This window comes from Ovis canadensis, chromosome 1, assembly GCF_042477335.2.
Source record: "Ovis canadensis isolate MfBH-ARS-UI-01 breed Bighorn chromosome 1, ARS-UI_OviCan_v2, whole genome shotgun sequence".
NCBI lineage: Eukaryota > Metazoa > Chordata > Mammalia > Artiodactyla > Bovidae > Ovis > Ovis canadensis.
Genome location: NC_091245.1, coordinates 62,283,403 through 62,310,300, shown reverse-complemented (window position 1 = coordinate 62,310,300; position 26,898 = coordinate 62,283,403). Strand labels below are relative to the sequence as shown.

The window sequence follows — 26,898 nt, the reverse complement described above, 5'->3', positions numbered from 1 at the left end:
CAAGGAATTCTTTGTGAAGATGAAATTACTCTAGGAGATGGCCAGTCACTCCATGGACAATTGAGAGCTGACTAATCTGGAACAAAACTTTTTCCTTACACTCCTTTCATTTTATATATATATATATATATATATATATATATATATATATTTATATATATATAATAAATACATATTTTATTAATTATATATATGTGTATATATATATGCATGTTTATGGCATATAAATGAAAGTAGATAAATTGCCACTATTTGGAAGAAACACAGTAGCCATGGGAGAAAAGCATTTTATTTGATGATACGTGGATCATAAGTACTAGAGAAGGAAATGGCAACCCATTCCAGTATTCTTGCCTGAAAAAATCCAATGGACAGATGAGCCTGGTGGGCTACAGTCCATGACGTCTCAAAGAGCTGGACATGACTGAATGACTAAGATGATGATGGATAATAAGTAAATTCACAGGCTTTTAATATATAAAGAATGAACCCAGTAGAAGACCCCTTATCAGTGTTGAAAATGATAGCACATATGTCCTTTCACCAAGTTTAGTTACAGTTCTCATAATATAAAACTAATCCTTGAAATGCTCGGTAAATGTGCTGATTCTGGGTACAGATGAATCCACCACTTCTGAAAACTTGGTATGGACTCCGATTTAGGTCTCCAATACATGTCCAGCGATTTTTGGTGCCCTTGCGGGAAATACACCATTTGGCATGATCCTGATAAGAGCTGAAATAAGAGTGTCTAGATATCTTAATTGCTTTGATATTGTAGACATGGTGGGGAAGGGAGCAGTTTGAAGGAAGCTCTTGTCTCTTTCGCTGCCAGGTTTCTGTTAGCAAGTGTGTCTTCAACTGTTGAGCCATCCAGGCTGCAAAGATGTCTAGAGTTTATAAAGAGAAAAATAGCGAGGTTAATATTTATTCTTAGATAAATCCTAAAAATATCCTCAGGAAGAGAATCATCACTCATGCCTGATATGTGGATGTCACAAGCATAATAAAAACAACATGACTGAAAGAGTGGATGGGAGAACATTTTGTAAATGCTAAAATGATATGAAAACAAGTTATTATCATTATTACTAAGATGATATTGGTGCTGAAAATGTCTTCTGTTCTGCACAAACAAGGGAGCAATATATGTTTTTGTCCTGAAAAGACCTTTGGAAAGACTAAGGCTAGAGAAGTAATCAGAGGCCAGCATCTAGAAATCTTTATAAACCAGGCCAGAGTATATGAATTTTCCTGAAATCAATGTGAAATTTTTTAATACTGTATTTTATTTATTTATTCTAAATTAGTTAATTTTATTTCCTTTGCTCTGGATCTTCATTGCTGCATGCGGGCTTTCTCTAACTGTGGAGAACAGGGGTTACTCTCTACTTGCAGTGCACAGGGCTTCTCATTCAGTGGCTTTTGTTGTGGAGCCCAGGCTCTAGGCTCATGGGCTTCAGTAGTTGGAGCACATGGCTCAGTAGTTGCAGCTTGCTGGCTCCTGGGCATGCAGGCTTCAGTAGTTGTGGCTCATGGGCTCTAGAGTGAGGGCTCAGCAGTTGTGGTGCAGGGGCTTAGTTGCTCTGAGGCAGGTAGAATCTTCCTAGGCCAGGGACTGAACCCCTGTCCCTTGCATTGGCAGGCAGATTCTTATCCACTGTACCACCAGGGAAGTCCTCAACAGAGAATTTTTTAAGGAGTGTTAGTGGGGGATCACAATAAACTGTGGAAAATTCTGAAAGAGATGGGACTACCAGACCACCTGACCTGCCTCTTGAGAAACCTGTATGCAGGTCAGGAAGCAACAGTTAGAACTGGACATGGAACAACAGTCTGGTTCCAAATAGGAAAAGGAGTTCGTCAAGGCTGTATATTGTCACCCTGCTTATATAACTTCTATGCAGAGTACATCATGAGAAATGCTGGGCTGGAAGAAGCACAATCTGGAATCAAGATTGCTGGGAGAAATATCAATAACCTCAGATATGCAGATGACACCACCTTTATGGCCGCAAATGAAGAAGAACTAAAGAGCCTCTTGATGAAAGTGAAAGAGGAGAGTGAAAAAGTTGGCTTAAAGCTCAACATTCAGAAAACTAAGATCATGGCATCCGATCCCATCACTTCATGGCAAACAGGTGGGGAAACAGTGGCTGACTTTATTTTTATGGGCTCCAAAATCACTGCAGATGGTGACTGCAGCCATGAAATTAAAAGACGCTTACTCCTTGGAAGGAAAGTTATGACCGACCTAGACAGCATATTACAAAGCAGAGACATTACTTTGCCAACAAAGGTCCATCTAGTCAAGGCTATGGTTTTTCCAGTGGTCATGTATGGATGTGAGAGTTGGACTGTGAAGAAAGCTGAGCACCAAAGAATGGATGCTTTTGAACTGTGGTGCTGGAGAAGACTTTTGAGAGTCCCTTGGACTGCAAGGAGATCCAACCAGTCCATCCTAAAGGAGATCAGTCCTGCGTGTTCATTGGAGGGACTGATGTTGAAGCTGAAGCTCCAATACTTTGGCCACCTGATGTGAAGAGGTGACTCATTTGAAAAGACCCTGATGCTGGGAAAAATTGAGGGCAGGAGAAGTAGGGGACGACAGAGGATGAGATGGCTGGATGGCATCACCGACACAATGGACATGGGTTTAGGTGAACTCTGGGAGTTGGTGATGGACAGGGAGGCCTGGCGTGCTGCAGTTCATGGAGTCGCAAAGAGTTGGACACTACTGAACAACTGAATTGAACTGAACTGAGTGGGGGAATTAATAGAAACTGATTTATGATCATAAATATCAACTGAGAAACAATGTGCAGGATGAATTGAGAAGACTGCATTGGACTGGAGAGAGGAAAAACACGAGGTTGTCATAATAACTGTGATACCAAGCACAAGTGTAGACTATGGCCATGACAAAGAGGAAAAGTGAGAGTTATTAAGGACCTGGAACTGATTGTATTTGATGATTTGATATGGGGGGGCAGTGAGAAAAAAGAGGAATTGAGAGTTTCCAGGTGACTATGCAAAATATGAGAAAAGGGGTAACATGTGAGGGATAATGATGAGTTTGACATGTTGAATTTTATGTGGCTCTGCCACTCACTGTTGGATACATCTGTTTAGAACACAGGCCTTGGATGAAGATCTAGATTTGGGAATCTCTCAAGGGCTAGCTGGAATTGCCTCAAGTGCATTGTAGATGAGATAAGGATGAGTAGAGGACCACAGGGCAGCCTAGTCACAGAAGGAGTATGCAGAGGAAGAGGACATGGCAGAAGAGTCTTAAAAGCAGGAGGAAGACCAGAAGACTGTATACTGCCAGGACTCAGGGAGGGGAAAGTTTCAGAAAGGAAACTGTTCCAACTGTGCCAAATCCTGCAGAAGCTACTTCTGTCCTGTTAATTTGGGGATCTCTCATGCCTACCTCAGGGCTTGACAAGTAGTAGGTATTCAATAAATTTATTCACTATTAAAGGAAGGAAGCAAGGAAGGAAGACTGAGGTCAATTAATGCTGTCATGGGTGACTGGGGATAGATACAGAGAAACAAGACTGTAGTCAGGGAGCAGTGAGCAAGTAAAGACCCTGAAGAGTTTTCTCAAAATAAATGTAGAAGAAAAGAAAAAAAAAAAAACCAGAGATATAGGGAATCTAGAATTGAGGGAGGATTTTTTTAGGAATGTTTGGGGCTCGTAGAATAGGTAGGCTAAAATACAAGAGGGAAAACAGATTGACTGTAAGAATCCATGTATTCTGAGCCGGGATAATTTCTAGGGCACAGGGGGGCACTGCTTCTGTTGGGAAGGGAGGAACTTGGTAAAAAGGAATGAAAGTAGACATGATTGTTGAGGGTGGAGAGTGCACTTGGAGTGGTTTCTCCCTCTATTCGCTCTGTGAAGGAAAAAGTGAAGATGAGTGAAGAGACCGGGAAAGGTAAAGGACTTGAGGGTAAGGAAGGCTTAAAATAATTGCCTAGGGAGTGAAAGAAAAGGAAGAAAGCTTGATTCTGTGCCCAACTGAGGCTGGAGACTGAGTTTTTACTGGCCTCTAGCTAGTGTTCTGGCCTGGAGAATCCCAGGGATAGGGGAGCCTGGTGGGCTGCCATCTATGAGGTCACACAGAGTCAGACACGACTGAAGTGACTTAGCAGCAGCAGCGGCAGCGGCTAGATGGTTGTGATATACTTTTTTTGGATGGATCAGCAATCCTTCTATTCAAATGGCTATTGTTTGAATTGATCGTTGATGTCCCTTTTCCCTTTCCTTTTTTTGTCTTTCCTCCTTTTCTATTTCTACACCCTTAAATAATCAGTATATTTGCTCTTTGCAATCCAAAGTGAGTCCAACAGCACTGTTACAACATATCGTTTTGATGATGGTCTTTCTTACCGTCAAGAAAAGAATCAGACTTGGCAAAATGGAGGAATTTTTGTCCCTGGGCTGACTGAAGTGTGGCCAGGTGCCGGCCTGGGATCTCTGAGGAGCTGGATCCAGCACACAGCTGGGGCATGTGGATGAGCTCCATGTGAAAGGTTACAGGGATGGAGCAGCTGTAAATGTTTGGGTTGTAGACCAAGAGCTGAGAGTCTGAACCGCAAACAATAAAGAAAAGTTGAGAATTAAGATACAAATGGAAAAGCTTGTTGGCATTTTAGATCTTGTTGGCATTTTAGATCTTGTTGTGAATTAAAAAACTGAACAGAACAAAAAACAAAAATGAAAGTATTTCCTTCTTTAAGCCAATAGCCTTCAAACTTTTGATTAAAATAGTTGACACCTATTGAGCACTCCCTACTTTTTATTACATGGGTTTACTAATTTAATCATAAGAATATTACCTTATTATTGGGTAAATTATTTTATCACAATCCTCATTTTATAGATAAATTAATGGTGAATTTATGCCCAAAGCTATAAAACTTGTAACTGAAGGAGTTGATATTCAAGCCCAGGCAGGCTGGCCTTGGAGACCATGTGTTTTTTATCCTATGTGTAAACGTGCAAAAGTAGAAAACACCCATATACTAACCATCCAGCTCCAAGAATGACCAATTTATCACCGTGAACACCCAGTCTCTATGCTATTAAGCTCTCTAATCTTTGCAGGAGCTCAGCTAGCTAGACCAGGGCTTAATTTGGGTAAGAGGCTCAGTGATCCTTTCCATCAGATGGAAATTTGATTTAAAAAAATCATATTTGAAACCTCCTATATTAGAACAAATCACTCTTTACTATTTAGCAGCTCCCTCAGTAAAAAATGATTGGTAAAATACCATTACTACTTCTCCTCCTCATTTGCACTTTGGATTTTTAAAGTCCAAGTATTTTTGGCCACTTGAGCTTGAGATCTTAAGGGAAAATCATCTGGTTGAGGCTCAGAAGTGTCACGTTGGTGGCCTGTAAGCAACATGGGGTCGGCACTATTTAAAAAATAAGGTGGAGACCATATTAGAAACTCATAAGATCTCTTTCTCTCTCAATTTCTCTTTCTCTCTCTCTTTTCTACTTTACTCTTCCCCTAGATTTCTGCTTCCTCTGAAAAATATGGAGATGTAGGTCTTCATTCTCATGGAGCCACAACATAATGGAGTTGCAGCTTTCGAGGAAAGCTAGTGGAGAGTTACACCCCATTTTGTCAAATTCCCCACTGCCCATGCGATGTCCACCAGTGCCACCCAGTTTTGTCACCTGCCTGGCCCCTTTAGACATTTGAAACTACCACTTCTGATTAAGTTCAAAGACTTCCTTGGACCAGGAAACCAAGGTTCAGTAAGTGAGCCTGCCCAAGATCTCATCATGGCAAAACCAATATTGGAATCTAGGTATCAGGGTTTATGAATAGAGAAGCAAATGAAGTAATACATTTATTCATAATTTCCAAATCCCTTCTTAAATATTATGTCTTTTTTTAAACACTCTAATGTTACCTATTGCTTCATACTGGTTGTACTTGAAAGTTATACAGATGCCAGCTTGTCCATTTCGTCTCCCTGTGGGTGGATAATCATAGCCTTCTTCAGGAACTGGAGGAAAATGGGGAATGGAATGAATCAACCAGAACCCCTGGACTCTGTTCCACAGAAGTACACCTACCAAAGATACAGTTAATACAGATAAATTAGAAAAACAAGACTTCTTTAAAAACAGAGTTCAAAGCTACAACGTTTAAGCCCTTTAAACTTCAGGCTAATGTTTCCTTAGGCTAATAATGACAAGGATAATGTTCTTTTTCAAAGATTTCAAAACAATTTCAGGTACACATTGCCCCATTACTGATGGTAACCCGACACAAAAGGGAGCTAGCGCAGACACCCTGTGAAGAGTTAAGAGGCATTTCATGTTGAAACTACAAGGAAAATTTGTTTTGGCAGAATGCAAATTTGCTAAATTGGAGTTTGACCTCGATAGACTATATAGTCACCTGGCAAGCTTCAGATAATGTTTTTACTGCTAAGCAGCTAGGCCATTTTCAAAACTCAGCTGAAAAACATAGTTGAAAGAGAAAATATCAAATGAAAAAATGTATTTGCAGTAATTTGTTGTGAGAAACTGATGCTCATTTATGTGCAGAAGTCACCCAATTTCACAAGTTTGAAAAAAAGGAAGCAGAAAAGGGGTGGGGGTGGGGATGAAGGAAGCCATATTCTAAAGCATCCTAGTTACTTGTATTTTGTAAAAATCTCTGGAGCAGACACTATGAAAGCCAGAAAGGAAGAAAACAGAAAGATTTTCAACATCTTGTGACATGGCACAAAGAACTCTGTCCAACAAGCACCTATGACTATTTCTGTGTTTGTAAATATATTAGGATAATTTGGGTATGCTAACTTGGCTTTCTGGTTTGCACATGACCACGCAGACATAAAAGTCATGCTTGCCTTAGTGTTAGAGTAGAAACCAAATGCCTGCCAGTTATTTCTTTTTCAAAGAACATACTTTAAGGGAGCACATTGTTGCTGTCTCGGTGACTGTGGAATCAATGCCTGTGTCGAGATGGAAAATGTTCAAAGTTCAGTTGCCTCACAGAGCTGGATGACCTCAGGGTCTCTCTTCTGCCCAGATGAGTATGCTGTTTGTCTGAAATCCTAACTTTCTGGTACAAGTGCCGCAGGATGTTGGAGCACCTGTTGGCAGAGAACTCTGCCATATGACATCAGGTTTCACTCCATTTCCAATCTTCTTTCTGAGCCCTTGTATCAACTAACAGAGTGGAGTGACAATGGTGGTGAGAGGTTGGTAAAGAAGAGTTTGCAGAACGTGGCAGGATGTGCAAATAAGACCATCAGGAGGGCAACTTAGCTAAGTCAAAAGCTAAGTTGCTCATGGCATTTGATAGCCATTACAAATTAAATTCTTAATCAGAGGTTGCAAACTGGCAGCCCACAGGCCAAGTCTAACCTGCAGATACATGTTATGATGCTTGCAGATTATTTTTAAAACTTCAAATTCATTGCCAACAATTAAAAACGGATTTTCCACAAACTCCTCATTTTCTCTGGAAAAAATCACATTGCCATAAGGCAAGCTGAGTGGTAACTGCTTCTTTAGACCATGTGTATACTCTCCAGTTCTCTAGTGACCTGCCAATTCAGCCCCCTTGGCTTGCTGACATCATTTTCCTGACCCTGAAGGCATTTGATTTGGGAACCTTCTGAAAAGTACTTATTGCCATGGGAAGTTATTCATGGTATATTAAGTTGAAAAAAGTTTGAAGTAGTCACTAAAAAAGTTTTATAAAAAATGTTTCAAAATATATATTATAGAAAAAGTAAAAAATATTAGACTCAACTGGGGCTTCCCAGGTGACTCAGTGGTAAAGAATCTGCCTGCAATGCAGGAGAAGCATGTTTGATCCTTGGGTCAGGAAAATCACCTGGAGGAGAAAACGGCAACCCACTCCAGTATTCTTGCCTGGAAAATCCCATTTTTCAGGAGCCTGGTAGGATACAGTCCATGGAGTCACAAAAGACTTAAACATGACTTAGTGACTAAACAACAAGATTAAGAGTAATTAGCTAATGAATATTAGCATTACAAATTTTTTGTTTACTATCATTTTGACTTCTTCAACAACATACATACTTATATACATAGTTTACAAATAGAAAAATATAAAAATCCCTATAATAAAATCATTATAATATATAATTATTAACAAATTTACTATAATATGAAAATTATTTTAAAATACTTTTTCAAAAATGTTTACTGTATTTTAAATGGGACTAAGAAGAGTGAATTTTATTCTATGTAAATTATACTTCTATAAGTTTGACTAAAATGTGTGTACACACACACACACAGAGTCTGGCTAGTATTTTCAGTAGTCAAATGCTTGTATATCTGCTTTAAAGTATATTTTAAAAATGTTGAGAAATAAAATGGTATTCATGTGAAGGATATTTCAAAGTCAAATTATATCATTATAAACTGTGATATAGGAATCACTCATCTTGATAACTCAGACAATTAAAAAGAAAAGCTATCTTTTTAGTGTGGAATATAAACCTACCAAAGATAGGATGTTTTAAGAAAATGCTGACTTCCAGTAGGAAAGAGAAATAAGAGCCTTTGTCATACCTTTGGTGTGTCCATACTTTCTGCTGTAATTCACGGATTTAGGGACTCCATCATTGTATATTAGATAGGCTGTGCTGTTATTCTGCAGGAATATTTTAAGGTTATAATGGCATAAGTCTTTCACTCATAAACATTTTTCGCTGACAACATTTCTACCAGCTACCCAGCCTATAATATAGAACTTTCATTAATACACATGAGAAATCATCCATTCCCCTAATAGGCAGATTTCCCATCAATCTGAATTCTGTGACATGCAAGGCAGGAGACAAGAAGTCCATCCTCAACTTTGAACTTGTGTGACAGGAGCCCTGTGCTCTGTGATGTGTGTGTGAGGGCAATATTCTTATTTCTCCCAGTCGTTTTGGACTCATGTTTCTGACGAAGCAACCAGTGTATAATAAAGGAGTCCTTAAATATTTGTTCAGGAAATGAAGTAGGAACAACCAGCCAAGGATTACGTCTGGGCTTTTTCCATTGATATTATAGACACAGTGCAGAAATGGCTGTCAGGGTTTGATTTCCTCTGCCTACTTTGTGTTTACCACTTGGTCATAGCTTCCTGTTTAATCAGAATTCCTCATTCTCTGCTTCTACTACCTCTTTGTTAGTGGAGGATTTTCCTGCAATCTATTTCTCTGTGTCACTTCACCTTTCCAACTAGACATTTCCCTGCTTAAAAAATGTGGTGTAATTGAATGTGTGATATTGGATTTCCTCTGGTAAGGCAAAATGCTAGTAAATTCTCCAAACAGTTTGCCAAATCTGAGTCAAAATGAAGCTATTACTTTGATAGTGTCTTTTTGTCATGTTTTGGAAACTTGCTTCTATTTGTTCAGTGTCACTCCATTTCAGTTGTATCATGAAGCAGTGACTTTTTTTTTAATTTTTATGTTTACTTTATTTTACTTTACAATACTGTATTGGTTTTGCCATACATTAACATGAATCCACCATGGGTGTACATGCGTTTCCAAACATGAACCCCCTTCCCACCTCCCTCCCCATAACATCTCTCTGGGCCATCCCCATGCACCAGCCCCAAGCTTGCTGTATCCTGCATCGGACATAGACTGGAGATTCGTTTCTTACATGATAGTATACAGAAGCAGTGACTTTAAATGAAGCCAGTAATGTCAATAGTACAAAGTCTCAGCAACATATTAATAATTAAAAGCAGGAAAGGACAACCCATCTCTGTAAAAAAGGTTTTTGTTTTTCTCTGAGAAAAAAATAAGAGTCTCTTACAGTTGCTTCATTATTTGATTTCATCTAAAACCATTTTTTTTAAAAAGGCATAAGGTAGTCTGTATAGCATTTTTGGCTACTATGTTTAGGGATATTTGGGGAAATAAGTTGTTTTCTTACCTGCATTTTCCATAATTGACCATAGCTACAGTTGGCATTCATATTCTCCACTGGAGAACTCTGACAGTTATTCTATGAGCCTGTGTTGAATGTGGTAACAAGGCCATTGTGTGCCTTTAGGGTACAATGTGGAGGGCCTCTGGGAAGATTTGATGAGGAACATAATTCTCCAATAGATGAAGTTTATCATTCTAACTAGGACAATCAGCTAAGATTAAATGGGGTGTAACTCTAGTGAAGAGAGGCCCTCTTACAAAGAGGAAAAATCATGAACTAACAATAGGGCCCGGAGATTATCATACTAAGTGAAGTAAGTCAGACAGAAAGACAAATATCATATGATATCATTTATATGCAGCATCTTAAAAAATGATGCAAAGGAGCTTTTTTACAAAACAGACTCACAGACTAAGAGAATAAATTTATGGTACCGGGGTAGGGGGGAAAGATGGGGAGGAGGGATAGATTAGGAGTTTGGGACTGACATGTACACACTGCTATATTTAAAATAGATAACCAACAAAGACCTGCTGTATAGCACGGGGAATTCTGCTCAGTATTCTGTAATGAACTAAATGGGAAAATAATTTGAAGAAGAATAGACACGTGTGTGTATATAACTGAGTCACTTTACTGTGCACCTGAAACTAACGCAACATTGCTAATCAACTGTGCTCCAATATAAAATAAAAACAATAAAAGAATAGGCAGACCTAGTCCTGTACCTTTGGACATCTCTATTTCTTTAACTCTTAGCTGGATTTGACTTATTTGACTACTGGATGTTGAGCAAGAGGGTTACGGTCCCCAGTCTAGCTGGGAATATAGTCAGGCAAAATAGGCAACTCTGATATGGTCTAAGTGTTATTGTCAAGGTATATGGAAGGTTCTCATTTATTGACACAAAAGTAGAAGAAGGAAAGTATTTCCCAACATAACCCCAGATATTACCTTAACTTGACATCTGAGATTTAAAACCAGTTAGTCTGATCTTGCTTTCTGCTTTCTGTTAGAAGTTCAGTTCTGGGTCAGAAGACGGGAAAGTTATATTTTCATGGTCACTTCTGGCACGTATGTTCAACTTCCAAAGAGCGTTCAGTCTTATCTGAATATCACCCCCTATTATTGTTATTCTTATTTTGGCTCTATGCTAATCAAACATGGCAATCAGCCCCTCTACTGTCATTTTCTTCCAGAATCCACCACGCATGGCATTGTGTGTGAGCAGGGTTTACTGAAGCTATGAAACATTGAATGGTTTTACATTACCAAGCTGACCTGCCTCAGTCTCCCTCCATGTTTTCTCTACTTTTGAATTCCTAGCTTCCATCTACTTTTTTTTTTTTTTTTTTTTGCAGAGCAGTTTAGCTCTCCTGCCCTCCTAGGCTCTGGGACTACCTTTGCACTTCCAAAGATCATTATTATAGTTTGTCAAACTAAGAGCCATCCTCCCCAACCAAGATAAATGACAGAGGCTTTGCAGTGTTACTCTTTCCTTCCTCTTCTTGGGCACTGTGAAGTGGGGAGGGGAAGAATATGGTTATTTTTTCATTGATGGGTTATACTCTAGGTTTTCCCACTGCCAACCTTGGAAAGCAGAAGCAGCTGCAGGTAGTTTTGATTTTACATAATAATTTATTAATTCAAAACAGGCTTGTTGCTGAGACTGAAGAATTTCTTCAAGTCTCTAGGACAGTGTTTGGAACATCACATGTATTCAAATAGCTTACAAGTAAGTTTTGACTTGGTAACTTGACTCTGAAGGCTGGTGTTAATGACAGGTGAATACAGTGAAATATTTGCACACACAGAGACAGCTCTCCACACATTTCAAGTAAATGTTCAAATAGCCCTGTGCACTACGGCATCTCAGATGGTAAAGAATCTGCCTCCAGTGCAGGAGACAGGTTCAATCCCTGGGCCGGGAAGATCCCCTTGTGAAGGGAATGGCAACCCACTGTTGTACGCTTGCCTGGATAATCCCATGGACAGAAGAGCCTGGTGGGCTACAGTCCATGGGTCCGCATGGAGTTGGACATGACTATGCGACTAACACTTTCAGTAGTGCTACAGTCTAACTCAGCTGTTGTGGGAATTAAATTAGTTGACATATGTAAAGGCCCAGCACATTGTTAAGTGTTGAGTTATTTCACATTTTTACTTCTCAACAAATTGTTAGGAAATGCATAGATGAATATGAAGTGAAGTGAAGTGAAAGTCACTCAGCCATGTCTGACTCTTTTTGACCCCATGAACTATACAGTCCATGAAATTCTCTAGGCCAGAATACTGGAGTGGGTAGCCTTTCCCTTTTCCAGGGGATCTTCCCAAACCAGGGATCGAACCCAGGTCTCCCACATTGCAGGTGGATTCTTAACCAGCTGAGCCACAAGAAAAGCCCGTAGATGACTGTAACTGGATATTAATTATTGTTTGATTTACTTGTCATCTCTGGTTGAAAAACAGTATCTTGTCACTGAATAGCAGATGTTGCCTGGATGTTGGGAGACTGCACAGAGGCACTAAGCCTATTTACCCGTGTCCCTTTGGCTGGTTTGTTCATTGCCTGATGAAGTCCAGTGTGTGTGCTCAGTCACTCAGTCATGTCTTACTCTTTGTGACACTTTGGACTGTAGCCTGCCAGACTCCTCTGTCCATGGAATTTTTCAGGCAAGCATGCTGGAGTGGGTTGCCATTTCCTCCTCCAGGGGATCTTCCCAATCCAGGGTTCAAACCCACGACTCCTGCATCTCCTGCATTTGCAGGCTGATTCTTTACCGCTGAGCCATCGGGAAAGCCTGATGAAGTCCAGATAGCAGATTTAATCTCCATACAGGCAAGTTAGTTCCAGGGCCTTGAACTAGTTCTTAACCTAGTAACTTAGGTACAGATCGAACCCAGTCCTAGCTCTTAACCTACTATTTTGAAAATGATTAATTAAAAGGAAGACCAAGTGGAACCCTTTACTTTTCCCATCAAACTCATCACACTATGGCATGAACAACCCATAACTCATGGCATATTGACAATAGATCTATACTGCATTGTAATAGGAAAGCGCTTTTCTCTCTAGTTCCCTTTAAAAGGCTAAGATAGCCAGTACTGAGAAAATTGGCAGAGTTTGGCAGCCAAAAGATTTCAATATGTAATTAGTTCAGTGATGCCATTGGACATAATGCTAAATGTATCAACAGTTTGGCATTGCTGTAGAATCTGTTGACATATCCCCTAAGGTCTTGGTTAGGTTGATTGAGATTCTGAGTTAATTTACTTCCAGTTACTAGGATTGGGGGTTGGGTATGTGAGCAATTATAACTTTTTGGAAGCTTTGGAGTCTGTATAATGCATTTAATGTGATTCAAATGAATGATCAACTATAACATACCTCAGAGGCAGATGCTTCATACAGTTGTTGTAATGTCCTTCCCAAAACACTCGTGGAGGCATTCATTAGTTGCTTACTCCTACTCCAGCTTCTGGTTGTAGAGTCTAGGTATAGGTACTCTAACCCAGTCTCTCTGCTTTCCTGGTTTTGCTTTTTGGGCAACTTATAAAAGATAAACCTAACAAAGGAAATAATTATGAATTACTAACATTTACTGTTACATTAAAAACATAATTTATTTATTTGGAGGAAAATTGCTTTACAACGTTGTATTGATTTCTGCCATACAACAATGTGAATCAGGCATGAGTGTGTGTGTACGCACACACACATTCATCACGCCTTCCTCTTGAGCTCCCCTCCCCTTCTGCTACCCCATCCCTCTAGGTCATCACAGAGCGCCAGGCTGGGCTCCCTGTGTTATACAGCTGTTTCCCAGTAGCTCTCTGTCTTACACATGGTAGTGTATATATGTCAATGCTCCTTTCTCAATTCATCACACCCTCTCCTTCCCCTGCTGTGTTCACAAGTCTGTTCTCTATGTCTATGTCTCCATTCCTTCCCTGCAAATAGGTTCATCAGTACCATTTTCCTAGATTCCACATATGTGCCTTGATATATTTTTCTTTTTCTGACTTACTTCACTCCGTATAATAGGCTGTAGGTTCATCCACCTCACTACAAATAACTCCAGTTTGTTCCTTTTTATGATTGGGAAATATTCCATTGCATATACATACCACATCTTCTTTATCCATTCATCTGTCAATGGGCATCTATTGCTTCCATGTCCTGGCTGTTGTAAATAGTGCTGCAATGAACACTGGGGTAAATGTGTCTTTTTGAATTGTGGTTTTCTCAGGGTATATGCCCAATAGTGGGATTGTGGGATCATATGGTGAATTTATTCCTAGCTTTTTAAGGACTCTCCATAATGTTCTCCATAATGGCTGTATCAGTTTACTTTCCCACCAATAGTGCAGGAGGGTTCCCTTTTTTCCATAGCTTCTTCAGCATTTATTGTTTGTAGATTTTTTGATGATGGCCATTCTGATTAGTGTAAGGTGATATCTCATAGTAGTTTTGATTTTCACTTCTCTAATAATGAGTGATGTTGAGCATCTTTTTCATATGTTTATGTCTTATTTGGAGAAGTGTCTAAGTATTTTGCCTATCTTTTGATTGGGGTTTTTGTTTTTCTGATATTGAGCTGTATGAGCTGCTTATATATTTTGGAGATTAATTTCTTTGTCAGTTGCTTTGTTTGCAGTTATTTTCTCCCATTCTGAGGGCTGGACTGACTATTTTCTTGATGGTAGCCACTGTCAAGCACTTATCATTTCACCTGTATTTCACAGAAGGTCTTGAAGTTTGAGGAGAGGGATTTGCTCAAGCTTTCTACCTCTTATATTCCACCCTTACTGTTGCTCCTTCCCAGAGAAGGAAATACAAATCTGACTGTGCGTGTTCTGAAAACATTTACTGGCCTGGTGTGTGAGATCCCTGTGGTGAAAGCCCACATACATTGAGAATGACTCTTCTATTCTTTCCACAATTGGTAAGAATGCCAAGGCCCGGGCCTAGACTAGAGAAGTCTTAGATGTGTCCCTGCTGCCTGAAGGGCTTGGCACGCACATCTCTTTGCAGCTGGCTGGCTGAATCTGAGATTTGGGTTTGGGCATCAGAGGCAGTGCAGGCAGTTTTGAGCCTCTGCCCTGAGCCACGTTCTTCAGCTCACTGTATCGGCATACTCTGCATCGAGGATTCAGGGCCAAGACCAACCAATTAAGTAAGTGCCTTGCTTTCTTTACTATTGTCTCCTGTTTGTATGTTTCCTTTGGTTGTCTCACAGGATGGAGAGGTGGTTGGACCTGCATGGTATTCAGACATTCTTGAATCATCTGGCCCAGGGTTTCTCAGTGTGCTCTATTCATATTTTGGGGCTCGTTGTTCTTTGTTCTGGGGGGCTGTCCTATGAATTGTAGTATCCCTGGCTTCTACCTGTAAGTAGTACATATTCCCCTGGTCGTGCCAATCAAAAATGTCTACAGACATTGTCGAAAGAACCTGAAAGGTGAAATTGACTTTATCTAGCCAAATACCTTTTAATAGCATGAACACACATTTAACCCTCAAATACTCACACTGAACCAAACATTGTAATGCATTCACTATTACCAGTAACAGCATCTCACTTTACCCAGAAAATCTTCACTTTTCATTGGGTTCTCATCAGTCTTATGCTTCTATTTATGCTCTTTCCTGCCCTATCCAGGCTTTCTGCCTCTCAGGGCCAGGTCCTCACATGTGGCAGGAAACATGAAATTATTCTTTGGTGCTGACCTTATGTTCCTCTGGCCTTTAACTCTCACAGCAAGTTGTAGACTCAAGACTGTGCCTCCCTGTGTGCTCCGTTCAGCATTCTCTCTGACAGATACTGCTAAATGATATGTCCATTCAGTTGTGGCAAAAATAAATTTTTTGTGTTGATCACAATTTGATGGCCCACCCATGAAAGGTTTGTGAACTATCATGGCACACCAGTTAAGGACTAGTGCTTTTATAAACAATATTCCTGGGTGACCATCTCCAGGTATAATCTGAAGATTCTTGAATCTATTTCTAGCCCAGATCTCTGTGCTGAGGCCTCAGTTCAGTTCAGTCACTCAGTTGTGTCCGTCTCTTTGTGACCCCATGAATTGCAGCACGCCAGGCCTCCTTGTCCATCACCAACTCCTGGAGTTCACTCAAACTCACATCCATCGAGTTGGTGATGCCATCCAGCCATCTCATCCTCTGTCATCCCCTTTTCCTCCTGCCCCCAATCCCTCCCAGCATCAGAGTCTTTTCCAATGAGTCAACTCTTTGCATGAGGTGGCCAAAGTACTGGAGTTTCAGCTTTAGCATCCATCCTTCCAAAGAAATCCCAGGGCTGATCTCCTTCAGAATGGACTGGTTGGATCTCCTTGCAGACCAAGGGACTCTCAAGAGTCTTCTCCAACACCACATTTCAAAAGCATCAATTCATCAGCGCTCAGCTTTCTTCACAGTCCAACTCTCACATCTATACATGACAAGTGGAAAAACCATAGCCTTGCTGAGGTCTAGATAAACCCAAATGCAAAGATGGTTCAGAGACCAACTCCATGTTTTTGAAACCAAGTTCATGATATTGTGCAACAAATCTATTCATTCCCTACTCTTAGGGGACACATTCACACAGTCACAGAAGCTAGCAACCTGTAAGTCTTTCTTAACATCTTCCTCTCTCCTACTACTCTCTGCCCATCCATTACTAAGTTTTCTCAGATGCTCTTCTGCTTTACTTCTACTTCTTTAACTTGAGTATCCAGACATTGTCTGGATACTTTTCTCACCAATTATGCTACAGAAGTCTCGCTGGTCTCTATGACTCTGCACTGGTTCCTGGCTAACTGGCCTTCACAGTACTGCCAGTCGGCTTTCTAAAATGCAAATCTGACTTTTTCAAGTCCCTACTTGACGTCCCTCAGTAGTTCCCTTTCAAGGTCAAGTTCAGACTCGGCAGTTTAACCCATAAAGCCCTTCATGACCTTGCCCTCACTTCTCTCTCTAAGTTCCCCTCTTGCCGTTTCCCCATGTTCTCCTGAAGCACAAACATTACTCAACTGCTTCCAGACTCTCCCCATTGTTTATTGCCTCCGGACCTCCTCAGTGCTTCTCCACTGGCCTGAGATGCCCTGACATCTCCTTTGTCTTTCTAACCAACTCAAAATTATTCTCCAAATGTCTCCCAGAGAAGTCTTTTGGGCTCCATCCTCTCTAATGCTCCATCTATGCCCTTACCATACAACTATGAGCTCCTCAAGGGTAAGAACTATGCCTTATTCATATTTATATTTTCAAAACTTAGCACAGGACTGGTGTGTGCTCAGTAACTGTCTGGTGAGAGGGTGAATGAGTGTATCTGTGTCCTCTAGCCTCAACTTTACACAAAGCTTGATGCCAACCATAAAGGCAAAATACCCTAATTAAAGAGTGAAGAAGTGATCAGAGCTTTTGGAGAATCCATGACTGTAATGCAAAGCTGTGTTTCACCACTTTGACACTTCAGGAGATCAGTGGCCTCCCACCCACTCTTAACCAAACAGTGCTGTGTACCATCAAGCCCTCTTTCTCCTTCACATAGGTATATGCTCCACTATCAGGAAAAAGTCAACTTAAAAGGATGCTGGTTCTGTTAGGAAAATCACAAAGCAATTGAAAGAACTTGCCAAATGAGAGAAGCTGTCAGGTCTGCCACACCTCTGTGGCCACCAGCTTTGCCCTGCTGAAAGCATGAATCAGGCCCACAAGGCACTGCTCAGCTCCTTCTCAAGAGAAAACTCCCTCATTCAGAGCCTATCCCTACCTGGATACATGGCCCATTTACACGCTTTCACTTCCTTTCCTTTTATGGGGAGAGGTGGAGCAGAGGTCTCCTTCAGAACACACAGTGAACCAGGTAACCACCAGTAGTTTGGCTTTCCACTGGCAGGCATGAAGCCTTACATTTCATTTACTTACCAATCCACAGCTTCTCCTTCTTCATTTCTGCATGATATTTTTGTTGCCTTCAGGATTCCAAAGAGACCAAGGAAGAGCACAGTCAGTGGTGTTCCTAGAAGTCTTGCTGTCATTTTCTGTCACCTTTAGTCCATGGTACAGCAGGAAACTTTCCCCTAGATGGTGGAGTCTGAGTTTCAAGTCTCCCTCAAACTGTGCTGGCTCTGACGTTTGATTCCATTTACCTCTGCCATTTGCTGTCTGGGCATTTTCAGAATGGGACGCATCCTATGTAATTGTGTGATTCAGTCACAACATGCCAGCGTGACTCCTCATGCCTTTGTGCTGAATTGTTGACTGGTTTGCAAAGTCATCAAAAAGTCCTGGAGAGAAAAAAGGGATGTACAGGTAACTCTTTGGAGTGGACATCATGTGATAGGAAGTTCAGTGGACAGGAGAACTCTGTATTGATAAACAGATGTTGAATTAAATCTATTTCGTGTGTTTTCCCCTTATGATTGTTTCTCTATGAAAAGAAAAGAAAGTAAAGTAAAGTCACTCAGTCATGTCCGACTCTGCGACCCCATGGGCAGGCAAGAATACTGGAGTGGGGTGCCATTTCCTTCTCCAGGAGATCTTTCCGACCCAGGTCTCCCACATTGTAGGCAGATGCTTTACCATCTGAGCCACCAGGGAAGTCCTCTATGAGTTTCTCTATGAGTGAGAGTAAATGTTTGTGGTTCACCCATTAAACAGAAATGACAAAATCTTATGTCTTAATAATAATTAGGATCTATTACTTGTGATACTCTCTATCTTAAGAAAACATTTCCTAAAAGTACTTCAAAGGCTTGCTTCAAAGAAAGGGCAAATTCAGAATTGCTTTTAGCAAAGCTGTTTACATATCCTCTTCACCTCTTAGTTTCAGCCACTCAGCATGGTGCTTTACTTCAAAGAGGCTTTGCTGTCCAATAGGTTACAATGCAATCAGATAAACATACTGACCACTCTTGCTTCAGATCAAATGAAAAATGTTGCAAGCATTGGTTTTGCCCAAATTATTCTTTGTCGCTCTTGAAACTGAATCTGAAGTTGAAAACAAAGGGAGAATGGCTCATTACCATAATGACTATCAAAAGGTGAGCCTATTCTCTTTTTGGAGGAGGGAAGAGATGGATGGGCATATGAAAAAATTTCTGTAAGCGCCTGCTGTTTTTTTAATCAGTTATTAAAGATGCTGTCATAATAAATGGTAGTTTACTTTATACCTGAAAATAATTATGGCTCTGATCTGTCTCTTTGATTATGGATCCAGATCAGAGTTACTTAAGGATTCAGACTAAACTGGACCCTTGCAAATTGGATCACTTCTATGGTTGAACTGGAGTTATTCAGGATTCTTGGGGGTTCATAGGAAAGAGAGAGCTAGTTCTCCTATAATAGAATTTTGTGTGAAATATTCTGGACCACCTGTCCATATTTTCCTGAGGTGCCTGCAAGAAGAATAAAATTGTGGGTCTTGATCCAAACCTGATAAATAAAAATCCTTCCAGTTGGGTCAGGAATCTACCTTAATTACTAGGTTTTTGGTGATCTGCTGTACTTTAAACTTTGAGAATTACTGGCCTGGGATCAAGGCTGTGCTGTATCTGGTTACCAAACTGGTAAACTGAGAAGCCTTTTTCTGACTATTCCTCCATGGGTATCATATTATTTAATGCGTGTTTTTACTGCACTCAGATTAAAATGATCTCAGCAAACCCAAGCTTTTCATCAATTTTTTAAAAATTTCATAGCATGAAGTTTACTTTTCTAAGTTAAAGTGAAATAAATTTAATTTTATTCATATTTATCTTGTGATACCTTTTCATATTATGATAATAGATGAACACACTAGGCTTAAGATTCATTAATTCATAGAAAATATAAGGAACTTGTTTTCAGTTATGTAAGCTAAAGAACTTTTGTTGAATAAGATAGAAAATAATTCATGTTTTCTCCTCATTACACACTTAGCACATGCATGCATACTTAGTCACTCAGTCGTGTCTGATTCTTTGCAATCTGATGGACTGCAGCCTGCCAGGCCCCTCTGTCCTTAGCATTTTTAAAGCAAGAATATTGGAGTGGGTTGCCATTTCCTCCTGCAGTGGATCTTCCTGACCCAGGGATCAAACCTGCATCTCTTGCATTATCCTGCATTAGCAGGCGGATTCTTTACCAACTGTTCCATCTGGGCAACCTACACACTTAGCACCGTGCATGGCAAATAGAAAATGATCTGTAAATGATAGCTAAGATTATTTTCACTTCAACCTGAGCCTTTCCTGTGACTGGGCTTTAGGATATCTGTATTAGGATGGTTTTGCTAAAGCTAATTTTATTTCAAGGTCTGGAAAAACAGGTAGCTTCTTTTCTTGGAGATGTCATTTTCAATAAGCTTTCTTATCTCCTGTTTCTGACCTGATCATGCTGGTTGTCAGTCAACAGCCTTCATTATGCAATCACTAAGTGTCAAACAGTGCACCCCAGACACTGAGGGGATCCAGGGATTTCAACATTACCCTAAAGCCTAAATTCCAGTGTGTCCTGGGTTTTTACTAAAAACAGCAAAGTAATGTCATGGAAGGAAACACAATGAATTTAACGGATAGACAAAACAAACTGGGCAGAATGTTTTTCACATTACCTACTTTTGAAGCCAAAGTAATACAATATTATGAAGATACCATGTCTCTGTCATAATGATTCAATCTTTATAGAAGAAATCGTAGAAAACTCCCTTCATTGTAACTTGGCCAAGTATAGTGAACAAAGATGAGTTCTTCACTTGGCACTGGGCTTCTTGTTTTATGGTTAGAAGTTTGCATTAATTCATCCAGTAATTCTAGAAAACCTGTCTTTTTAAATTGAAGTGTAGTTGATTTACAATGTTAATTACTGCCATACAGTAAAATGATTGTTATACACACATATTCTTTTTTAAATACTCTTTTCCATTATGACTTATCATAGGATATTGAATGTAATTCTCTGTGCTATACAGTAGGGTCTGGGTGTTTATCTGTTCTACGTATAAAAGCTTACATTTGCTAACCCCAAGCTCCTAGTCCATTCCTCCGCTGACCCTCTCCCCACCACAAGTCTGTTCTCTGGGTCTCTGATTCTGTTTCAAAGACAGGTTCATTTGTGTCATATTTTAGATTCCACATATAAGTGATATCATACGATATTTGTCTTTCTGACTTCGTAAAATAATCTCTAGTTGCAAAAAGCTCAGTCTTAATCTCTCCAAATTTTGCCTCTTTCACTTTATCTTTATCATATCTTTCTAGAACATTTTTATACTATTCTTTTTCTAAAATTTTTTTTTCATTGAAGTATGGTTGATTTACAATGTTTTGTTAGTTTCAGATGTACAACAAAGTGACTAAGATACAAAATATTGAGTCTAGAGTTCTCTGTGCTGTACGGTAGGTCCTTGTTAATTATCTATTTTATATATAATAGTTGTGTATATGTTACTCATAAATTCCTAACTTATCCCTTCCTCCAACCTTTCCCCTTTGGTAACAATAAGTTTGTTTTCTATGTTTGTGAGTCTGTTTCTGTTTTGTAAATACATTTTATGTTTCTTTCATATATTCGATCTCCTGTGTATCTGCTTTAATCTCTGATTCTTTATTTGGGTCAGTCTCCCAGATCAATCTCTTTGGCAAGAGTAAATTGTTACTTAATCTCTCTTACAAATAACTAATTTTTTCTGTTTCAGTCTGTTTCTTAATCCACTTATTAGTGCATTTCTAGAAGCTCTGTTGGATTCTTTTTCAAATTTTCTTGGTCTTTTTTATGGTTTTTTAAATTTTTTGTTCAAGACAAGCTATCTTAATTTTCTCTTTTATTTCTGTAAAAAATATTAAATATATGATTTTACATTTTGTGTCTGATAATTCCAGTATCTGAACTCTTTGCAGCTCAGACTTTGCTACCTGTTATTTCTGTGACTCTCTCTCAAGATACCTTGTTACTATGTATGCTTTTGATTTTTCATTATGAGTTCATGTTCCTTAAAGCTTTATATGTGAGAATGTGAGGATGAGATATAGCTGGGTTTGTCCAGACCATGGTCTATGTTGGCTTCAGCACAGCGCATTCATCTTGCAAGGACTCCTAGGAATTAGACTGCTGGCTTTGTTTCTTTAGCCTCAATAACTCTTTGAGGCATGGCTTCCCTGGTGGCTCAGACGGTAAAGAATCTGCCCACAATGTGGGAGAGGTGGGTTCGATCCCTGGGTGGATAAGATCCCCTGGAGAAGGGCATGGCAACCCATTCCAGCACTCTTGACTGGAGAATTCTGTGGACAAAGGAGTGTGACAGGCTACAGTCCACAGGGTCGCAAAGAGTCAGACACGACTGTGCTACTTTAACCTATGTACTACAACATTGTTATGTTTAAGCCAAACTTTAATTTTGCTCAAACTGTTAAAAAAAAAACCCTATTAATATACAGAGTAAAATCTAGAATGTGACAAAGTGAAAGAAAAAGTTGATACGCTTGTTGCATTGTTATTTTGATGAAATGGGCTGAGACAAGCAAAATGGCCCAGGTATTTGTAATATAAAGAATTGTTGATGAAAATGTGGTTAAAAGAAAAGATAAGGAGAATAATCAGAAGAGGACCAGACAATCTGCCTGTCAGCTATGTGACTTCAGGAAACTTGCTTAACATCACTGACGTAGCTTATTTTAAAATAAGTGTTCTTTCCACCAAATCACAGGGCTTTTGTGAGGAATAGATTAGATAGTGTAGGTCTTTAATGGATGGAAAATTTTTAAATGTATAGAAGCGCAAGTTTCTACAGTAGCATGTCCACGTCCCTCCTTCTGTTGGGATCAGAGTACTCCCTTTCTCTCCCTAATGAGTGTAGGGACTTTGATGTAGTAAGATAGAACATATCATTTTAGGGCAAATGGGCTGGGTTTTCCTCCTGCCTCTGTCACCCAATAACTGTGTGACTTTGACAAGTACTTAACCTTAAAGTCTTCCTTTGTGAAACTTGGATAAGGATATCTGCTTCACAGTGTTCTGGTAAAGGGTTAGAGGAAATCATACATGTAAATTTCCCAACACGCATCAAACCCTCACTAAATGGTTGCTACTCTTATTTTCACTTGTAAGTCTTACACATTAGGAAAGAGAAATCTTTCAGTGTATGCGTTTTAGTAGAATTTCCTTCCAACTGCATGTTTGGAAGTCTCCATCAATTAAAAAATTTTTTTTTTACAAAGTTTAAAAAACATATTTATTTATTTATTTACAGACTGTGTTGGGTCATAGCTGTGGCAAGAGGAATCTTCAGTTGCAGGCTCTAGTTCCCTGACCAGGGAATGAACCCGGGGCCCCTGCTTTGGGAGAACAGAGTCTTAACCACTGGACCACCAGGGAAGTCCCTCCATCAGTTCTTTGTTGTGAGATTTCTTGCCCCTAATTCTAGAGGCTCCAGAGGCCTGTTTCAGCTAAGGCTGTTGCTACCTTTGAGAGGCTGGCAAGAAGAAAATTAGCATTTCCTTTTGCATTTAGTAATGAGTCTCTCTTCCTTTGTAACAGGCAGAAGTATGAGATAACTGAGCACCTATAAATGGAGTCTTCATTAGGTGACAGGTCGCCTTTTCCACAATAATTATGCTTATGAATTTTTACATTGTTCTTGAAACCTCTGCTTGACAAATCCCTTAGTGTTAGTCAAAACACTTTGAACATAACTTGAGGCATATCCCCCTTTGATAGTAAAAATGAGCCACTCTACAACCTAAAGCAACATGACATTTTCTACGAGATATCAATATTTTTCCATCTGACATTTAGTAGATCCTAAGCAGCCAAAAACAAAACAAAACAAAACAGTTGCCTCTAAGGTTGTTATTTATCATTATTGTTTTTATCATTATATGTTATTAAGATCCACCAACATGATATTAAGATGGTTCATATGAATGCTCTTTTTTTCTCATATTAGTTCAGCATTTTTCTTGGAAGTCTTCTTGTTCACAAATGCCCAAGAAAATACCCAGGCAAAGGAAGAACCTAGGCAGAGAATTGGAAGGACTTCTCTAACACATTCCAAAGACAAGGAGGGAGGCATGTTTCCTGGCTGAGTTCTTCCATCTATCACTGCACACTGCAACTGAATTGGTATTTATACATGAGTGATGAGTCCAAAATAGCTTGCACTTCTGTATTTCCCTCTATTATCGTGCGTAGAGATGTGCTTACAAGAGCTCCTTTAATACTTGAGAGAAAATTCTAGTCATTCTAAAATTTAAATTTATAACAGCTTTCTCTTGTCTTTCCTAATATTTTCGACCTCAGATCCATCCACTAGACCTTATAGACCTTAACAGACTCCAGGCTAGCAAATCCTAAACCTGTAGTGACAACCTACTTCACTTTCAGTGTGATCTGGGAAAAACAGAACACTCAGTATCTCACTGCAGAAGTGAAAATGCATGAGTCATTTAAAATCTCTGAGAGTTCTCTCCAACATTACTTAGAGGCAATCAATGATTCTCTTTTCCTTTATATTTCAAGACTTGTCTAAGAAAAGGGAACTTTTCTTGTGCAGTGCCAAGTATAGATTTACTCCTACTGATATTTTGGCGAGAGTACTGCTCTAGGAAATTAAGTTTTCTTTTATAACTTTGTTCCCCCAAGCCACATAAGCCTGAGGAAGGACAATCAAAGTATGAAGGCAGAAGTAGGCTGGATCATAAAAGCAGTCTTTGAGTTTAGCCACTCTAGTTCTGGACTGACGTGGAGCCTGAGTGTTTCTCTCTAATGGTAACTGGAAGAACCCTTTGATGCAAAATATGACATACAATTATTGTTTATTAATGGTAATCATAGCTAATGTTTGTTGAACATTTATTATTTGCCAGGTGCTTTTCTAAGTGTTTTATGTTTATTTTGGTCATATAATCCTCCCAGCAATCCTGATAGATTGGCTCTAGTATTATTGGTTTTACAAATGAAGAAATTTGCCTCCATTCAGAGAGTTAATAGGTGGCAGAACAGTAACTCACACTTGGCCCATCTGATTCCATCCTCTCAGCTCCCCACCCACCCTGCAGATGAGAGCAGCCTTGGTATCTTCCTATCCGGTTATCTTGGATGTGGATCTATGCCCCACACTGTGCAGTGTACACAATAGGATTCTGGCACCTACTTCTGATTCTCAGACTGCAGAACTGGGGAGGCTTCACTGAGGAGAACAACTTCAGTCTGGCCTGGGCCATTATCTGTTCTGTCAGGTCCTGCTGAGGGACTCTTGAGTGTCCCACACTGTTCTTATTCCTTCTTGCTCCAGCCTCAGATGGTTATGTCCTCTTTATTCTGACTCATTTGCTCAGTAAACATAATTACTCAGCCTTTGCTGGAGTGCCAAGGCCTAGGCAGGGGCTTTCTACGGTTGCTGACCTCTCCGGCATGTGTCACCCATGAACCCCGGGTGGCTGTGTGGTGCTGGAGCGCTCTGTCTTGTTAGCATTGTGAACGCTTTGTGCTGTGTCACTGACTCTGTCTACCCTCAACTCTGCCCTTCCTGACCTTATTCTCCGGCCAGCTGTTCCTGTGATCTCTGTGCTATGGTGATCAGACAGCAGAAGATGCCTTCCCCTCTTTTCTAGGAAGAGGAACTTCCTGATGGGGGTTCTGAGCTGAAGCAGCTCTTCCTGTATTGAAATCTTAGGGGCATTTTCATGAACGAGTGAGTCTGTGTCACTACACAAGAGGTGCAGGTGATGGGGCAGCAGTCAGTCATTCAAGTACATTTATTAGGCACCTATTTATGTTCCAAGCACTCTGCTGAGCACGGGGGTTGCTATGGCAACCAAGATGGAAATTGTTTCTGCTTTCATGGCTTACTATTTTTGAACAAATCACACACATGAAGAGGCAGTTATAGTTCTACTTGATAAAGTCTCTGATAAGGCAATAACAGAGCATTTTGAGATCACACAGAAGGGGCACCTACTTCAGACTTGAAGGGCTGGGGCAGATTACCTAGTGGAAGTGACATCTAAGGTTTGAAGAAGCTGAGTCAGAAGTTAGTCAGGTGAAGAGATTGGTAGTCAGATAGCGAGGAAGATAAGAATGTTCAAGAAAGAAGTAATAGTAAATTCAAAGGCCTACTGGCAGAGCAGAAAGTATGCAGAGCCAGGGTGACCACAATTAGCTCAGGATAGCCAAAGTGCAGCTTGAAGTAGAATGTGGTAGAATACAAAGTTGGATTGGTGAGCAGGAGTAGGGATATGAAGGGTAGCTTCCATTCTATCTTTCTTGGTATGTCATGGTAACTACTTGCTTTCTGGGCAAAGGCTAATAGAGTTTTGACAAGGGAACGCACTGGTCATAGCAAACACCCTCTTCTGAAAACACAAGAGAAGACTCTACACATGGACATCACCAGATGGTCAACACTGAAATCAGACTGATTATATTCTTTGCAGCCAAAGATGGAGAAGCTCTATACAGTTAGCAAAAATAAGACCAGGAGCTGACTGTGGCTCAGATCATGAACTCTTTATTGTCAAATTCAGACTTAAATTCAAGAAAGGAGGGAAAACCACTAGACCATTCAGGTATGACCCAAATCAAATCCCTTATGATTATGCAGTGAGAAATAGATTTAAGGGACTAGATCTGATAGACAGGGTGCCTGATGAACTATGGACAGAGGTTCGTGACATTGTACAGGAGAAAGGGATCAAGACTATCCCCAAGAAAAACAAATGCAAAGAAGCAAAATGGCTGTCTGAGGAGGTCTTACAAATAGTTGTGAAAAGAACAGAAGCAAAAAGCAAAGGAGAAAAGGAAATATATAAGCATCTGAATGCAGAGTTCCAAAGAATAGCAAGGAGAGATAAGAAAGCCTTCCTCAACGATCAATGCAAAAAAATAGAGGATGTTAAACAATAGAGTAGAAAACACTAGAGATCTCTTCAAGAAAATTAGAGATACCAAGGGAACATTTCTT

The 26,898-nt window shown here is 39.9% G+C and overlaps 2 protein-coding genes and 1 non-coding gene across 10 annotated transcripts in view; 1 reads left to right on the top strand and 2 right to left on the bottom strand.

The window, feature by feature from the left end:
* Positions 1–273: 273 nt before the first annotated feature.
* On the bottom strand, positions 274–18,739 carry DNASE2B (deoxyribonuclease 2 beta). 6 transcript variants are annotated; one of them, XM_069596286.1, is made up of 7 exons: positions 18,543–18,739; positions 17,886–18,247; positions 13,341–13,518; positions 8,588–8,669; positions 5,935–6,096; positions 4,397–4,594; positions 274–890 (listed from the first exon to the last, which is right to left on the bottom strand). In XM_069596286.1, exons 2-7 carry the CDS (start codon positions 17,996–17,998, stop codon positions 550–552), a joined length of 1,074 nt encoding a protein of 357 aa, XP_069452387.1. In that variant the 5' UTR covers positions 17,999–18,247; positions 18,543–18,739; the 3' UTR covers positions 274–549. The 6 variants fall into 6 exon arrangements, with proteins under 6 accessions (XP_069452387.1, XP_069452399.1, XP_069452416.1 ...); XM_069596298.1 differs by having other exon boundaries at positions 5,935–6,030; positions 18,543–18,709; XM_069596315.1 differs by lacking the exon at positions 4,397–4,594 and having other exon boundaries at positions 18,543–18,709.
* The window catches only part of LOC138443640 (uricase), a 36,564-nt gene continuing 24,655 nt past the window's right edge, over positions 14,990–26,898 (top strand). Inside the window, exon 1 of one of the 3 annotated variants that reach the window (XM_069596415.1) lies at positions 14,990–15,129. Coding sequence is in view for 2 of the 3 variants with exons in the window: in XM_069596395.1 (XP_069452496.1) it covers positions 18,896–19,003 (108 nt within the window). In the remaining variant the exon portion in view is untranslated. Of the gene's footprint in view, positions 15,130–17,032; positions 17,190–18,842; positions 19,004–26,898 lie in introns of those variants that run through there. The other 2 variants (XM_069596405.1, XM_069596395.1) reach the window with 2 other exon arrangements.
* Positions 23,240–23,312, bottom strand: TRNAG-CCC (transfer RNA glycine (anticodon CCC)). Its single transcript has one exon. It is a non-coding gene; the product is annotated as a tRNA-Gly (tRNA).